Genomic DNA, 17367 nt, shown 5'->3' on the forward strand with positions numbered 1-17367 from the left:
AAGAAAAAGACCAAGATCTAAAGCTAATGAAGACTCCCTTCCCCGTGATAAAATCACAGTAACGCATGGCCTCGAGTGGCTTATTGCTCTTATAAAACAGCGTCCTAAACAAAAAATATGTTAAAGTTCACAATATTTTAGATACTTATTTAAGTTATTATTAATAATAATTGACATAAACAAGTATTTCACCAAGAAATGTAGTTCTTTAGAGTACGGTATCATGCCAAGCAACCATGGACCACTGAATGAGGAGAACGTTCAGTCACCCATCACTGTAAACTGCAGACATTTCATGATTTTTTAAAACTTTTCTTTGCAATTTATTATTATTTCAACCTCAGGTTCTTGTTCTTTGCTCATTTTCTGTAAAGAACATATAAAATAACACATTTTCAGTGCCTTCACACTGTTCACCCCCCACACATTTATATGTTGGGTGAACCAGCGGGGAATAAAAGTGTGGAGGGGCTCTGTCCCTTCACTCTGTTCTCCTCCTACACGGCCTGCTGTTAGTGTGTGTGTCTGTATGTGTGTGTGTGTGTGTGTGTGTGTGTGTGAGGGTGGACAACATGGACAGGCTGCTGACTGGCTACAGCTGCTAAATGAGAACCCTACACTGGACACTTGTGATATTTTAAATGTCTGGTATTTTTACATAAATTGTTATGGCTGTATTGACTTAATATAATAATATTACAAAAAAATATATTTTTAAAAACTCATTTTGAAACCTACCTGCCTTCTTGACTTGTATACTGTTGTGTCTTTTTCACCCTCGGCTCTTCAGAAACACTGCAATTTGGCCCCCAAAAACACAATCTTTGAGCACCCCTTTCTAAAAAGACATGTCAGATGTCTGGTGCCCTTGAACACACTTGAGCACAGTGCAGAGAATGGGCAGCCTTACGGCAATGTCAGCCTGATACGGCCTAGATTTAGAGACCATTCATCACCCAACAACCCCTCTTAAAAGCATGCATAAATTACAGGCTCTATTGTAAATGACTGTGTTTACAATCAGATCCCATACAAAGCACTGGTTAGACTGCTATGCGCATAAAGCAACTGTAACTATACAAACCAGAGGGGTGACTCCACATTGACAATGCTGTTGTCTCTGTAGCCTCTGCATACAGCTCAATCTGTATACTGTGTTCCTCTCTTCGGTCTATTTCCCTCTATTGCACTCCCTCCTCTCTCTCTTCCCCATCTCTCTCCTTCTCTTTTTATTTCTCTCTTTCTCTCTCCCCCAGCTCTGTGCTGTTTTTCTTCCTCATCTCTCTCCCTCTTTCTCCCCCTCTGTCCTCTGTTTTCTTTCCCCATCTCTCTCTCTCTCTCTCTCTCTTCCCTGTCAGTATCTCTCCCTTTTTACCTTTCTTTCACTTTCTTTCTCTCTTTCCCTTTCTCTTTCTCTCTCCCTCTCTCTCAACAGTTTTTAAGAGTTTTATATATATATATATATATATATATATATACATAGTAAAACTGTTGTCTTAAGAAAATAAGTTAGAGTAGATAAGAAGTTACAATATTTCTAGAATATTTTAGTGATATGCAATAGTTTAATGTAAAAGTGATGCTTGTTATTATTATTTTCTAAGCAAAAATGTTAAGACATACTGTACAGTGAATATATATTTCAATGCATAACTACTGTTTATTAGCTAAACTGGAAAAATAAAACATAAAATGTGGTTTGTACAACAGTTAGGTCACATTTTATATTTTATGGTTTATTTTAATACATTAAATTTAGCAAGGAAGTAGAATTTGTGCACCAAAATTAGTAGAAAAATGAAATATTACAGTTTGTCCCTTTCTACATAAAAAATAATGGGGCGTGTTCAAACGTTTGCATACAACTTTATAGTTACAGGGTATATAAATCTATAATACTTGTGCAGTATCCTGTGGAAAACTATGGTAATGGTCCCAATTTAAAGCTCTGGCAGGAATCCAGTAGAAATTTTTGTAGTATATTTATACAGATCATTGTACTGATTTGGTTCAAAGTCAGATTTGAAAACCCATTTCAGACTTTTAAGTGACTTTCAGACTAAAATCCTTTTGCTTTGAACCTTAATTACCTTAAATATGTTTATTTTATTACAACAAATCATTGAACATTCCTTTTTGTCACTACCAAAACAATCATAACACTATTGAAACTTCACCTGATGTTTCAGTACTGACAACTTGAGCTAATTTTGAGCATGACTAGCAAACAAAGCTTTGAACAGCTGTTCACACATAAAATCATAAATTTTCCAACTCAAAAAAGTTTACTCATTTGCAGAAAACGTGTTTTGGTGGTGACAGTTCTTAATGTTACACCCTGATTTTCAGATCTTTGGACTCAAAACACTTCAAAACAATGGGATCTAACTGCTCACCATGTGACCATGAGGGACAGGGATGCAACCTCACTCCCTGCTCTAAAATGCAGGGGTGTGGCTAATATAAGGCTCCGCCCACATACTAAAACTCTTTGTGTTTCGGTAGTGACATGAAAACATGGAACAGCATTTTTTTTATTAAACTCATGATACATCTAAATCTTTCAACTTCACTTTGAAAGAAATAAAAAAAATCTTAAAAAACCAAAAAAAAAGTATTATAATTATAAATTCAGATTTGGTATATATTTAGCTTGCAAGTATCTCAATTAATACATTAAATAGATTAAATAGATACAAAACAAAATCCTTGTAAATATTTAAAATCTGAATATTTAATATCTAAGATCTGAATATTATTTTTTTGGGACAGCAGTTTGATTTTACTGGGCAGAATAGTCCGTATAAGTTGAGCTACTGCTGAGACAAACTTGAGAGTGACTCCTCAGTAAAGCTAAATCTGATTCTGATACACTTTCATTTCCTCTGCTTTCCAACGTTTAGTGGAAATGTCTGGGTTGTCTGAGCCCTGGCGGAGCGGATATTGCCTTTGTAGTAAAAAAAAAAAGCCTCTCTCTGCAGGAGGCGGCCAAATGGAAGCTGCAAACACAGCAGCAGGACACATGCTTTCTCGGACTGGACCGGGCCAGCTGCTGTAGAAAACTGCACACATATTGATTTGTGAACCTCCCTGCAGCAAACACAGTCATCCTCCTTTCCACTGAACTAAAATGAACGGGAGATGTATTTAATCTACACGCTGTGTTTTCACATTAAGCCACAGACAAACTTTTCTGCTGGGTGAAGAGATCCATGTCTAAGCTTTGTGCTCTTTTCCCTCTGCACAGTTTCAGCCTGCTAGCCGCCATGTTAGCACTGCCTTAGCTCAAACAGCTGACTCATTTTTTTCACTGGAATACAGAAGACGGACATGGCAGGACATTCAGTGCAATGAAGTAATCACTGTACACATACAAGATAGGAATAGCAGACAACATAAAGCACAGTACTTACAGAGAGAAGGGCTGCACAGCTGAGTCGCTCTTGTCTTTGAGTGTGTGTGGGGGTGTGTTTGTGATCTCACTGACCATGATCCTCCTGCAGCTTTGTGGTCTAATGGGCACACGACGTGCAGTATCATGCAAGCTCTTTCTCTCTGTCTTCCTGTCTCTCTCACTCTGCTGGTGTTTGTTTTATGAACTACAGTAATAATACAGTAACCTTCAGCAGTAATGTCATTCAATATATACCAAGACAGCAAGAGAGGAGAATAAAAAGGGAAAAGATGATGCTACCGAAAAAGGAACTGATACAGAATGTGTCAAGCAATTGGTCAGAAGGTTTAAGCTGGACATTCACCAGTATTAGTGGTGCATATAGCAGCAATCTGATATTGGGTATCAGTATCAGGCCAATATCAGCTGAAAGTGGATATCAGAGGGGAAAAAGAATGAATCCAACTTGATTCAGTCACAAATCTAGCCTGAAACAGCACTACAGTATAAAACCAGTATAAAACTGCAAACACTGCAGTATAAAAACTGCACTGGCCACTGCACTAGGGCCACCAAGCAAATGATCGTTGTGACCAAAATAAAGAATTTGTGACCAGAATTACAGAAACATATTTATCGAATACAGTTAGAAATAAAGGTTCTGTGCAGGTACATTTTTTGTTCATCAAGGTACAAACAATGTAAATGTTTCCTCAAACATACAACAGTGGTTTTAAGGTCTGATTGTGTACCTTAAATACGTTTTTCCAGGTGAAAAGTATGTATTTCCACCTTTTCATAACCGAATGTTTTAAAACAGAACAGTAAGATAAAAGCCTGGAGATGAGACGGGGTGTGTGGAGTCTTAGAAAATCTCATTTCAGTGGATTATGGTATAGTTATGTTCCCTGACTAAAGGTACTGAGATGTACCCTTGAGGGTCCCACCCCAGTAACCAGAGGGGAACTGCCCCAGTGATAGTTCACTACCTTTATTTCTGAGAGTGTATGCAAAACTTTCAATACCCCTAATTCACAATTTCTGTTCATTTCCTTAGTTTTTAGTGTATTAAAATAATTTTAAAAACCACCTTTAAAATGTGCCATAACCAATATAGATGTTATATTTTCTGTAGTATTCTTTCCAATATGTTAATTTCCGAAAAAAAAATCAAATTAAATCAAAACATAAAATAACAAAACAGTAATTCTACATTAAAATGTCCTCTGTAGAGGATGTGTTAACTTATTTTCACTTAGAATAGCAACAATACATGTCATTGCCCAGGGGTGCCCAAATGTTTCTTGCATACGACTGTATACACTGTGCAACCTGTATGTGTTGTTGTATTTTGAACTCAATAAGACATGCCTTTAATGAGACGCAGTTTGCAGGCCAGTCTAACACCCACACTCTCTGATTATGCAGCTGTTCTGTTCTAACACGTCCAGAATGTGGCCTTGTGTTGTCATGTTAAAATAAAGATGGGTGTTTCTGATAAAGATGGGATATAGAAGGCAGCATATGTTGCTTCAGAATGTGTTCAACATTGATGGTGCTTTCACAGATGTGCAAGTTACCCAATATCACCCCCATACCATGACAAACCCTGGCTTTTGAACTTTACACTGGTAACAATCTGGATAGTCCTTTTCTTCTTTGGCCCAAAGAACACAACCTCCATTTTTTCCATATAATAGTGAAAAGTTGACTCATCAGACAACAATGCATGTTTCCACTGTGCATCAGTCCATTTCAGATAAGCTTGAGTCTAGAGAAGTTGGCAGCGTTTATGGACATTGTTGACATATTGATATGACTTCCACTGTGCATAGTACAGCCTTATTATACAAGCTGTGTATGATTAATTAAACACCACATATTTAATTAATGCCTATTCTCTTAGATGTGCTATTACCAAATGTGCCTGTTTGTTTGTTGAAATGGAATAATATGCTAATCTCCTGTACGTAGAAGTTACAATGAAAACAATAAAAAATTTAATTGAAAAAAAAATTGTCTGGATACTCTCAGTATTTCTGAAACAAGCCACCCAAATACAGTGTTTCCTCTCTTTTCCAAAAGATAAGGAGCTCTGAGGGTTGATGTCAACAGAGGAAAATGTGCTAGAGACTGTAGATACACTTTCAGTGACAAGGCCATGACCAAACACATGAGTGCTCAACAATAACCGAAGTGTGAAATGCATATTCCATTCCGTTCTTCTGTGTGCCAAACTAATTCAGCCATTATTGAATATAGTTTTGCTGGTTATAGAGCCTAAAGTTTATCTGGAATTTGTGTTATGTAGCCAAAAAAAAGTAGGAATTTAACACTGTGTCCTCAGTCAATATTTTACTGTATTTATTCTTCAGACAAAGTTGACTATTTTGACAAGTCTGAGAAAATGTCCGAGTTAAAGCTTAAACTAGGGGAAAGTCTGTGTTTCTGTTTATATTATATTCTTTAGCCTACACTAGGTGATTAACGCATATTAAGACATATTTACAGCCAAGATGTTAAAATGTCACACCAATAAAATGGACATATAACGCTGTGGCTCTCAAGATGGTTTGACTTTTGTTGAAATGGGACAAAATGGCTCTTCTTAACATTTGGGTTGCCGCCCCCTGGCCTAGACTATGCAATTACCCCAGCACCTATTTTGAGTTTGATGAAATTAGTTCGAGTAAATCAGTTAAAAACACCTTTTACAACTCTGAACTTCTTGTGAAAAAAGACCAAAACAACCCAACAGCTCAGTGTTAAACCTGCAAAGGATCCACGTACAAAGACTATGTTTGCTGTTTGTCTGCTTGATATTACACTGAGATTATGAGAAACGGATAACTTTTTGGAGAGATATATAACACGTGTCAGGCTGCTGACGCTTTTACTTTGTCAATTTCACTTTAAAATTATAAAATATAATAGTTTGAGCAGCACAAAAAGAAATGGCTACAATACTAGATATGCAACGTATCTGCTCCGGACGTAAACGCAGCCGAATGAGATGAAGATCAGCGATCGTGACGCTCTCCGCGCTATGGAACGCGTCGACTGTGATGTAGTGACGTAGAGCGGTAGACGCTTCTCCTCGTCGTCTCGGTTGTGTTTTTTTTTCTTGTGGGAGCCGCTCGATTTTAGTTCAGAAACAAGTGAGACGGCGCGGTATAATCTGTCTTTCCGCTAAATAACGTGTATAAAAAGCTGCTTGGCTTTCGGTTAATAACGTGTTCGAGGTTGTCTTTAGTTTTACAGCGTGTTTGGTTTGCAGTTGTTAGCGTTAAGTGTGTCCCGACTGTCACATCCATCCTTATGACAAGTTACATGTAAAATTTGGAGTTCGCCGCTGATTTATCACCATCTCATCATCGACTCGAAGGTAAGAAAATAAGACGAATCTTTCCGAAGTGTAACTTTTTAAACCGCGGAGTTGGTACTGCTAACCACCCCGGCGTTAGCCGTCTGGTTAACCTAGATATCTCGCAGTTACCTCCCCTGCTAATGCTAACGGTTCGTGCTGAGTCTGGTTATTGCCATAGATCAACCAGCAAGTTAGCGAATATGTTGACAACGTGAGGGATGTTTTAAACGTATCTTAAGCACAGTGCTTGTCCTTTGTCGTACAAACGCACTGTCAACGGTTTATTCAGCGATACTGCTCTGTTTTCAGTGTTTGCCGTAAGTAAACACTACTAACCTAGCTACCGCTAAGCACTCCGCATCTTCACTTAGGGCTGAAGTTAAGTTAAGCTAGCTGTCTGGCTCCGTGCGAGCCGGAGCATTCGTGCTATTTAAGTTAAAACGCTATCTTTGCAGTACCTGTCTTATAATGTGGTTCAAAAGGTTGCTCATTAAATTAAGCCAAAGTTAGTCCGTCGTTCACGGCGCATCACTTGACAGAAAAGCTGTTTGGGTTAGCATTAGCGTTAGCTGATGTAGGTGAGCTCGCTACAGTGGAGTGTTGGTCTTGTCTGCTTCACTAACATCGCCCGGCTAATAATAACGCGCAGTCCAGCTATAAGACTAGATTAATTATGTAACTTTATATAAAATCTTTGCTGTATATCTGGCCAAGCTAACCCAAGTCAGCTAACAGTTGAATACGAAGAACAGCTTAGCTAACCCTACGTTGTTATTAACGCTGGTAGTCAGGTTAATTAACCTAACCGACGTTGTTTTTTGTGATGTTTGCTGGCTCGGTGGCTATCAGTGCGCGTTTGTGGCTCATCTGGATAACTAACAGTGTCATTTGTGCAGATATAATTATGTGCATGTGTTTTTGTGTCATTGCTGTGATATGAATTCATTCCCCCTGCGGACTGCAGCACACTCAACTATTTTTTTATCATTCTTCTCCACAGAAATGGACAACGGTAACGTTACGACAACTTCTGCGTTTGGTTCGCAGGTAAAGGCTTTTTTCCCACATTCATAAATAGATAAATATGCCACTGACAAGATGTTAGATATCATGTTTATACGTCACCCTGGCGTAGTTTTTGCTACCTGTCCCTCAACTCTTTAAGTTAGCCAACTTGCTAACGTTAACTAAATACCTGCTGCTGGGTTTGATGTAGACAAAACGGCTGTTTGGCGTCGTGTCACGTATGGAAAGCGTGTTAACTCGATGCCTAGCGAAGTATCTAACCTAACGTTAACGGGTTATGTAAGGAGGCTTTCCACAAACTTCGACAACGTGTCTAATCACAGCCACAACCGCAACACAAAATGTCTATCGTTAGCTCCTGCTAGGTCTGCTAATGTTAGGTTGCTAATGTGAAGCGAACGGGCGCTAATTCCCCAGTTCAGCCTGCGGCGTCTCGCTCTTCCGAAAACGCTGATATTATTTGTTGTCATTTAGTTTAATCGATTGGTTTCGGCCCGGGCACGGTGGACTTTCCCCAGCGAGCTAGCCGTAGACATGGTTACTGCGTTTTTGTGGCACAGCTGTCGAGTTTGTGTCAGCTGGGTTCAGTTAACCTACGTTAGCCGTGGAAAGTTAGCCGCCTCCTCGTTACCTGACTCGGTCCGCGTTCGCCGTGTTCGCATCAAACCACGGCGAAGTTATGTTTGTTTAATCGGCGTCCCAGATTTTCTTGGCACAAGTGGCTAAGTAACTATAACGCTAACTCTGTTGAAAATTTCTATAAGGGGTTAAAACAGAAAAAATGAAGCGTGTTAAAGTGGTTCGCGTGTGTTTTGAGGTCATGCTCTGCCTTGTTGTCGACCGTTTAGCACCTTTGACAGATTTACTCTCCAAAGTGCGGGGGAGGTGTGATGGTTACTGAAACAGCGCTTATTGCGGGACCATCCAGTAAATATGGAAAGTGAAGCCCTGGGTTCAACAGTGTAAAGCGGTTTTAAACGCCTTAAACTCAATAGCTACTAAAGCTGACGTGTTTGATAGTGTTGTCCTGCTTGCTAACATTAGCTAGCCGGTGTTGTGCTAACGCTATCTTGTCGAAATGTCCTACTGTGGTAAATATTTATAGGCAGCTCCCAGCACAAAACAGTAGGTGGGATATTTTGATAGCCTAAACCACCGTATTAGAAAATACTACCCGCATTAAAACTCTAGGCAGGACACTTTCAGCATTGAGATGCATAGGTAGGATGTTTTGATAGCCTAAATGTCCTTATGAGAAAATGTTACCAGCTTTATAAGAGTAATTAGGATATTTGATGGCCTAAATCACCTTATCAGATGGTTAAATAGCAATATCAAGCTGCATCTGTGCTGAATTAACACTAAAAATACAATAAAACCTTTAAAATACAAAGTAACTATACTGTACTAATGATATGTGCATGTTTGGTAGGCCAGCTCGATGGGTAGGATAAGTTGTTAAAATACAGACTGTATCTGAAAACGACTAATTACAGCACCTGCATGCCTCCTCCTTTATCATCTTTCACTTAGATGACCTCAAAGTTGTACACTGTATGTCCAAAAGTCTTCAGACACCCCTTCTCATTAGCGATTTCAGCAGCACCCGTTGCTGACTCAGGCATTGAATGTACATATTGTATAATCTACAAAGAAATGCATTGACCAATAGAATAGGATGCTCTGGAGAAGCCGCACATGTGAGCGTCGGCAAGAAGGGTTTAAAGCTCCCCAGCATTGGCCTGTGGTGCGGTGGAACTGTGTTCTCTGGAGTCATGGAGCTCCATCATGTTCCTTTAGGATGGGCTGTGATTCAGAACTAATCATCCAAATTCAGTACCTGACCTCACTAATGGAGCTCTTGCGATCGGATCATCACGGCAATCAGCACGTTTACATGCGCTCAATAATCCGATCATAATCAGATTTCTGCAGTTATCTGATTATTCAAATGGTCGTGTAAACACCACACTCTGATCTAAAAATCTGATAAAGAGAGCTGGATTTTAGCTCAGTAATCAGATTTCTCAGTGCATATATGCTTGTACTCTGATTTCTATCGGATTTCCTAGTCTGCACCAGATATAAGTAAGCAGCGCTGTCGCGAGATGCAGCAAAACACTTTTGGAGCGACGCTGAAACCAAATACATGCTTAACTAAATGACAGATTTAAAAAATCTTTTAGATGATATATGTTCGAAGTTTCAGGTGAAGTGACTCGGTGTTTAAAAAAAAAAAGCGCTATATTACGTTTACGTCGCTTCTTCCTCTGTGAGTTTATTGGCTGGTTGCAAAGCAGAAATCTGACTGATATTGACCCGGAGTTTCCTGATTATGTGATTACACAAGAGCATGTAAACACGCTGATCGGATAACTGACAAAATCTGATTTTCTGCAGTTATCGGATTATTAAGTGCATGTAAACACACACACACACACATATATATATATATATATATATATATATATATATATATATATATATATATATATATATATAAAATGTGTGTATATGTATATATAGACAACCCTATATATATATATATATATATATATATATATATATACACAATCCTTGTTAGTTTGATGCGCAGATGTGTACAAACTTTTGGACATGTAGTGTACTTCTGAATGGATTGGATTCAGAACATCTGATGTTAATTTCAGTTTGTTATGTTGGCTAGTTTCAGTGCTTAAAATACACTCTTCTTAGAAAAACTATTTTTCTTGGAATTAAAGATTTTACAACAAACTCATGAGCACAAACTCTTTGTTGATTGGCAGGGCTATAGTCCAACCTACAAAAGGAAAAGGACGGTAGAAGATTTCAACAAGTTTTGCACGTTTGTGCTGGCATACGCAGGTTATATTCCATATCCACAGGAGGTGAGTGAAGTTTTTCTATTTAAAGTGGATGTATGTGTGTGAGAGTGGAAAAAAACCTTCACATGTCTTTTAGGATGTACTGTTAAACAATTCCAACCCCACTCTGTAGTATCAGACCTGTCTTCACTACCCATTCAGTATGATGTGCTCTGTATTTTTGTCAAGGGGCTATGTGGTTTGGGAATTTTTGGAATGCCACCAGATTTAGTAACTCCAGAGTACCTTTGCACACAGTCTGACTCACTTGTTTTCACCGCCTGTCCTCAGGAACTTGAGGGATTTCTCACACACATTCACACACACACCTACACACACACACACTCTCCTGAGGTTTACTCTCACAGCACTTGCCCAGCACTGAGTGGTGTTGGAGTCTGTGTTTGGGTCTCATTCCTTTCTCGCCCTGTGAGCTACTGTGCTTGCTGATGCTCTGTTTGATCCACAGAATTGGTGGTGGCTCTGTGGGCAGCTGTTCTGTTGCATTTCCCCCCATGCTGCCCTGCCACTGAGGGACCCCCTCCCCAAAAAACCTCAGCCCTCCCTTCCAGGGTAAGAGGGCAACTCCAGTCTCCTCCATGCTCATCTCAGACCCTGTCTTTTAATGCCATACATCACTGCAGCAGTGCACATCAAACTGCTTTCGTTTCAGGTTCTCTATTCGGCGGAACCTCAGAGCACATCGAGGCTAGACCATGGCCTGGGCACCTTTTTTATGCTTATATGGTCTTGTTGTTGGGTGGGGTTAGAGGTCAGCCTCATCCTTTAAAGCCTGGTCATTCATGAATGTCTGTGCTTATTGTGAGTGGGGCTGCACGATTTAACCAATGTTATTCATCTATCACAGTTTTTACCTCTGCAGTTATCTAATCATGAAAGGTTGCGGTTAAAGCAGTTGGTATAATATCGCTGCATCATATACAGGCATTTCTAATTTCAAAGAGGGCTAATCAAGCTTTCACTACACTAACCAACGTCTGTTGGTCCTTTGGAGAATTCTGTGAATATTGTGGCAAATCACATCTGTTTGTGTGGGTTTGCAGGTTTGCACCCTGACTGTGTACAATTAAAATATGTTTTATTATTTATTTTTATAAAATATATATAATAATACATCAGCTGCCAAAGAAATCAATTATAACCACACAGCCCTAATTTGTAGTGTTTGTTTTGATTAGGAAGCTTTTCTTTGTGGATCTGTCTGTTAAACATAAATTAGGACAAAAATTAAGTAGCCTAAAAGCAAATGTCAGCAAGGTAGAAGGGTTCTTGCACAGATCTTTGTTCAGTGAATACCTTTGCTTTCTAAAACCACAGCATTTCTCCTGCACCCTGCACCTAGTTGCAAACAAAAATGGCTCCCAAAGACGTTTAAACTCGTCTGAGGAATAGGAATTGGGTGAAATAGTGCTTAAAGCGGATCATGTTTTGGCAGCTTTCCCTCTGTGGTTTATCCTCACACCCAGCAATTTCATTTTGTTTCTACCAGTTAAGCTCAGATACTTGGATTTCTGCTGTCCTTTTAAGTTTTGTAAGCTTTCTTACAACTTCACCCTGTTTCAGATCCTCACATCAGAGTTGCTTAGTTTGTCTTGGGCATCCAGGTTACTTGGTTTGTCTTTGTCTTTATGAAGCTACAAAAGAAGTGCCTTCATTTGATGTTAGACATTCTCATCATGCTCCAGTGTGGTCTGCATTTGTTGTGATAAATATTGTGCCATACACAGCAGGTTTTATGGGGATTAAACTGTTCTGTTCATTCACGCCATCATCAGTCAGCACACAATATGCAGTGAGTCACATAACTTATTGATGAAGCAGTTTAAAATAGCCATGTCGGGTCTATTCGTAAACAAATTCTGAAGTCATTTCTGAATGTCTTGGTAGTCAGGGTGGAAATATCTAATTTCCCAACAATTTGATGTGATTACAAGTATTTTAGAAACAATTCAATACGTCAAGAAATCTTAGATTTCATCATGATTGTTATTTTGGGATGATTTCAAATAATAAAAAGAACAAACTATGAAAAATGCAACTGTGATTGGGGGAAAAATAGTAGTAGTTGTTTAAATATATACAGAAAAATTGGTATACCAGAATATTAAGGATGAAATGGTTTGAAAATAGCCCCTGATGAGTGCGTACTGTGTTGAATATTATAATACCATTTAAAAATCTGGTTAAATGTGGACCACTTCAGATCAGTGTATCAACGCATTTTTACATTCCTTGGTGGTAGAAAACCGATGAGCAGGTGAGTTTGGATGTGCCCAAGTGAACATGTTCATTAAACCCTGGTCCATCCTTGTCTGCAGGAGGCACCCCTGAGGAGTAGCTCCAGCCCACCTAACAGCACAGGCAGCACTGCAGACAGTGATGGATGGGACAGTTCGCGCCTTGGCTGTGGCCTTCCCTCGCCAGACGAGCCTCCGCCCAAAAGCCGAAAGAGCTTCGCCGGGTTCAAGAGGCCGGCGGTGGAGGACGCTGAGCTCCAGAAACGGCCCAAATCAGCAGGCCTCCTCCTCGAGGGACGCAAGAAAGCTGACAAGGTCAAGAAGAAGAAAAAGAAGCCAGGGAAAAGCAAGGGCGACGAGTCCGAGACCTCTTTCCCACCATTTCCTTCTGGCACCGGAGTAGAAATGTCTGGCATTGGCCGGCCCATCAAGGAGGAGCCGGAGGATTACCTCAGCATCCCCACACCGTCTTCGTACATGGACATCAAGCGCTCAGCTCATTCCGCCGTAAGCTGTCCGCCAGGTTCGAGCTCACAGGGCACCATAGCCTGCAAAGAGGAGCCAGAGGCGGAGCACCCCTGCTGGCATTCGCCTGACAGCTCGGGTGCAGAGTTCAGGAGTGAAAGCAGGGAAAAGCCGATGCTTCCTGAGGGCGAGGCGGTGGTGATGAAGCTGGAGGGCCTACCTGGCACAAGGACAGTGATCCGCCAGGGAAAGCAGGTAGTGTTCCGCGACGAAGACGGCTCTGCAGACGACGAGGATATCATGGTTGATTCAGGCAAGTTCTCAGATCGAGATGTCGGAATAAGAGATGAGAGTGAAGAAAATATTTATGTGCAGCGTCATTTTATTACTACTTTAGTCACACTGCCCTGTAAATACACGTGTTTAATCCGTTATCGTTCTTCGTTTGCAGATGATGACTCCTGGGATCTGGTGACATGTTTTTGTATGAAGCCCTTTGCAGGAAGGGCAATGATCGAGTGTAACCAGTGCAACACTTGGATCCACCTGTCCTGTGCCAAAATACGCAAGTCCAACGTTCCTGAGACGTACACCTGCCAGCGGTGCAAAGACTCAAAGTTTGACATTCGACGCTCCAACCGCTCGCGCATGGGGTCTCGAAAACATCTTCTAGACTGACCCCACCCCTGCCCCTCCCCAAGTACAGACTCTATTAAAGACATGAGACGTACAGCAGAGGATGGGCTCTTTGATTGTGCTATTAAACTTTGTTTTTGAGTTTATATATATATATAATTAGTCCACCTTCCTAAATGTTTGCGTAAGGCAATCAAAGCCCGGATGATGCATTAAAAGAGAAGAGATTCGTACAGATAAGACTTGAGATAATTTGAAGTGGACGTTGGAGTCTCAGCGGTACACGCCTGAAGACATTACAGAACAGGTGTCATATTGGGAGTTGGAGAGACTGGTGGATTGCACTTTTTTTTAAGAAAAGGGAGAGTCGGAGAGACCCTTTTATATCCATAGCTTTCAAAAGTATGTCTGTTTTGTCAAAGTGTTAAGTTAGACTTGTTCAACTCGTATTTCCTTGTGGAACTTCTTCGAGTCCCCAAAAGTCTGAGGAATAGAGCACTATAGAAAATAGTGAAAATATGCTAATTTGAGGTACAGAATCTGTCCTTGAGCGGTTTTTGGACCTTTGGAATGAATCATCAAACACCCCTTCCCCCCCCCAAAGTGCTGTCCTTCACAAGTTCATTAAGAACGCAGTGTTTCAAAAAAGCTGCTCCTACTTCTTTATCCTTCACCAGCCTTTCAGGTAGAAATTGTTTTAGAACAATCCACCGCCTTTTATTACAAACACATCGTTACCTTCAGGTGTCTCCCTTAAGAGCTTCGACGCCCAAAGATGCCTGGGATACATAGCTTGCTCAACACTGAGTGACTTTTTTTGTTTTTTGCTTTATTAACAAAGCCTTTCACCATTGACTGCCATACAATTTTTGTTTTTAATCAAAGTGTCTTTTTTCCATGTTGGTTGCATGTTTTATCTAGAGATAACAGCCTTTTTTTCCCCTGTGATAATCAAAACATTTAATTGTTTTTTTCTCTTGTTGAAAATGGTACAAGCCTTTGTTTAATCTTCTAACACAACATTTTGATGACTAGCTCTCTCATGTTAAAATCGGTCACTGGAGTGCTTGGCAAATATTTGCGCAGATGCCCAGGATCCGGGCTTTGCTCAGTAAATGTCTTATTTTGCACCGTTCAAGTACAGCTAAATTTTATAGCTTATCTTACATGGCAGTATGTGAAGCTACATTGCTCTTCTAATATTATTTCTGTTCTGCAACATTTTTCTGCTGGATGTAGCCCAGCGGTTGGGATCGAAGGGACTAGGGCTTGTCCTCGCTGTAAAGGGAAGAACGTTTTGCCGACATATGCTCACTTCCACTCACATTCCTCAGATATTTGCTGGTCGTGGCCATATGAAATCTCAGAAGGGGAGCACAGTTTCTAGCTTGATTGTATTTGGACTGCATTTTTCACTCATGAAAACTTGCACACCACGTTCTCCAGTCTGATTAAGCAGACATATATAGACTTGTTTGAAAACTTGTTCCATTTTGTAGTCTTTTAATTGCACTATGGTCAACGTTGCTTTGGAATCTTTGAAGAAAAATCATAACCCTGCATGTCTTTAAAGTTACTTGTACTTTTTTCCATGAAGAACATGGTTTATGTTGGGCGTCAAACTCCAGTCTTAGATGGCTAAAGCTTAGGTTTTACCACCTTAAATGCACCTGATTCAACCTGTTAGCAGATTGGCAAGCTGTTGACAAGGTGAGGTCATGTTAGATGACATGCACTCCAAGGACTGGAGCTTTACACTGAGTTTTTGATGGCAACTGTCAGTCAAGACGTCTGCGTTGCCTGTAACGGACAGGCATTTTCTCATTTTCAGCTGTAATGTTTCCATTGCTAACTGATGCCTGTTGACTGTGGATGGGTAAAGTAGGTAATGAGCAAACTGCCTGGAGTCCAACTTAACGGATTTGCATTTGGTTTTGAACTTGAATTATTTTGGGGAAATACAGTTCGGTATTTATAGATGTGCAATGTTGTTCCCCGGTTCTGGACCATGCATTAAAATGCACAACATGGACGTTATCCAAGGCTATAGGCTACCACAATATGTAAAGAAACCACTCTTTTGTTGAGAATTTCTTCAAAGTTTTAATCAACTCCTGCAGTACATGTGATTTTAGTGTACGTATGTGCATTTCCCTCACCAGTGCTCCTTACATTGACCATAATGTCCAATGTTTTTATGATTGTCCCTATAACTATCTATAAGTGGAAGTATGTCATTCCACAGTGGTTAGGGCATGTACTTTTGGCAAATGGTCTTTAATTTATTTACATGTTTAGTATGCTCTAGCTACCTTTCTGTAGCTTGGTTCTTTGGGGGCGAGGATGACTCATGTTTAAGTATAATTTCTTGTATTAATAAGCTTTCATTTGCTAACCATTTGTCCAATATTGGATTTTCCTGATATCAAGGGTTTTTAAGTGTAACGGTTGCTGTACATTTTTATTTTGTACAATCATAATGTGTTCTGTTTGTGTATTATGTCTTGGGTAGTTCAAGGCTGTTCACCCCTTTGGTTCTGTGGGGGGGATTTGTCAGAATTGGTAGATTTCAATGGGACTCACTGTGTTAAGCTTGGAGAAGGGAGTACTAGGGCCAGAGAGAGAGCAAGAGAGAGAAAATGTTTCTGTGAAACTGATGTAAATAAAGAGCTAATGAGAATTTAACGGTAATTCAGCTTGATGTATGGAGTAGATTGCTTTAAAAAGGACCTTTTGAAATGCAAAAACTAAAATGTCAGCTTGAAAAGGATGTAAAATTATTGACCAGACAACGTGTAGTTTTTCATATTTTAATGTTTAACTTACTATTTAGGTCTGTAACAGCTCTATACATGATTTTTTTTCTCAAGTTTGCCATACAGGAATGTTAACACAGAAGAGAAACAAGTTTACTGTGGAATAAATAAAACCTCACTCACATGAACATGACCTACACGGGAAGACGGGAGGATGGATGCATGCAAGGAGAATCGAGTTTTCCCAAAGGAATGACCTTACCTTGGTCTTCAATACCACTTTTATTTCAAGAATCACTCCACTGGACTTTAGGGGCTGGTTTCCAAATATAGATTTACCTTCTTGGATTTGTACTCTAGGACCGTTTTCAATGGAGACTATATATAAAGTCCAGTACCAAGGACTGGAAAACCATCCCCACCAGTTTTAGGGTGTAGCGGTTTATGAGCAATTCTGGAACCTAAAAGGGTGCCATGGCCTACTTTTTCAAGGTTTATTGCACTGGCTGTCCCTGGGTAACGCTAATAACATTAAAAGAAACAATTATAGACCTGTTTATTCTCAGTCAGAGAAGCAGAGATGATCATTTATGTCAGTAAG

General features: G+C 40.0%; 2 protein-coding genes across 3 annotated transcripts in view; one reads left to right on the forward strand and one right to left on the reverse strand.

Annotated features, from left to right (window-relative positions):
• The window catches only part of fbxo2 (F-box protein 2), a 12456-nt gene extending 8920 nt beyond the window's left edge, over nucleotides 1-3536 (reverse strand). The window contains exon 1 of one of the 2 annotated variants that reach the window (XM_036559913.1): nucleotides 3414-3536. The gene's annotated coding sequence lies outside the window, so the exon portion shown is untranslated. Of the gene's footprint in view, nucleotides 1-738; nucleotides 1255-3413 lie in introns of those variants that run through there. The other variant, XM_036559914.1, reaches the window with a different exon arrangement.
• A 2913-nt stretch (nucleotides 3537-6449) lies between these two features.
• phf13 (PHD finger protein 13) lies at nucleotides 6450-16701 on the forward strand. The gene is made up of 5 exons (XM_036559442.1): nucleotides 6450-6779; nucleotides 7762-7808; nucleotides 10574-10675; nucleotides 12991-13687; nucleotides 13826-16701. Exons 2-5 carry the CDS (start codon nucleotides 7764-7766, stop codon nucleotides 14050-14052), a joined length of 1071 nt encoding a protein of 356 aa, XP_036415335.1. The 5' UTR covers nucleotides 6450-6779; nucleotides 7762-7763; the 3' UTR covers nucleotides 14053-16701.
• The last annotated feature ends 666 nt before the right edge of the window (nucleotides 16702-17367 follow it).

The sequence above is a fragment of the Colossoma macropomum genome, unplaced genomic scaffold (genome assembly GCF_904425465.1).
Source record: "Colossoma macropomum unplaced genomic scaffold, Colossoma_macropomum, whole genome shotgun sequence".
NCBI classification, from domain to species: Eukaryota; Metazoa; Chordata; class Actinopteri; order Characiformes; family Serrasalmidae; genus Colossoma; species Colossoma macropomum.

Excerpts from the sequence above, each read along its gene's own strand:
- phf13 (XM_036559442.1), top strand. The coding sequence starts at position 7,764 with ATGGACAACGGTAACGTTACGACAACTTCTGCGTTTGGTTCGCAG. Across the intron at positions 7,809-10,573 it reads CTTCTGCGTTTGGTTCGCAG|GGCTATAGTCCAACCTACAA; the intron begins GTAAAGGCTTTT and ends GTTGATTGGCAG. Across the intron at positions 10,676-12,990 it reads ATATTCCATATCCACAGGAG|GAGGCACCCCTGAGGAGTAG; the intron begins GTGAGTGAAGTT and ends CCTTGTCTGCAG.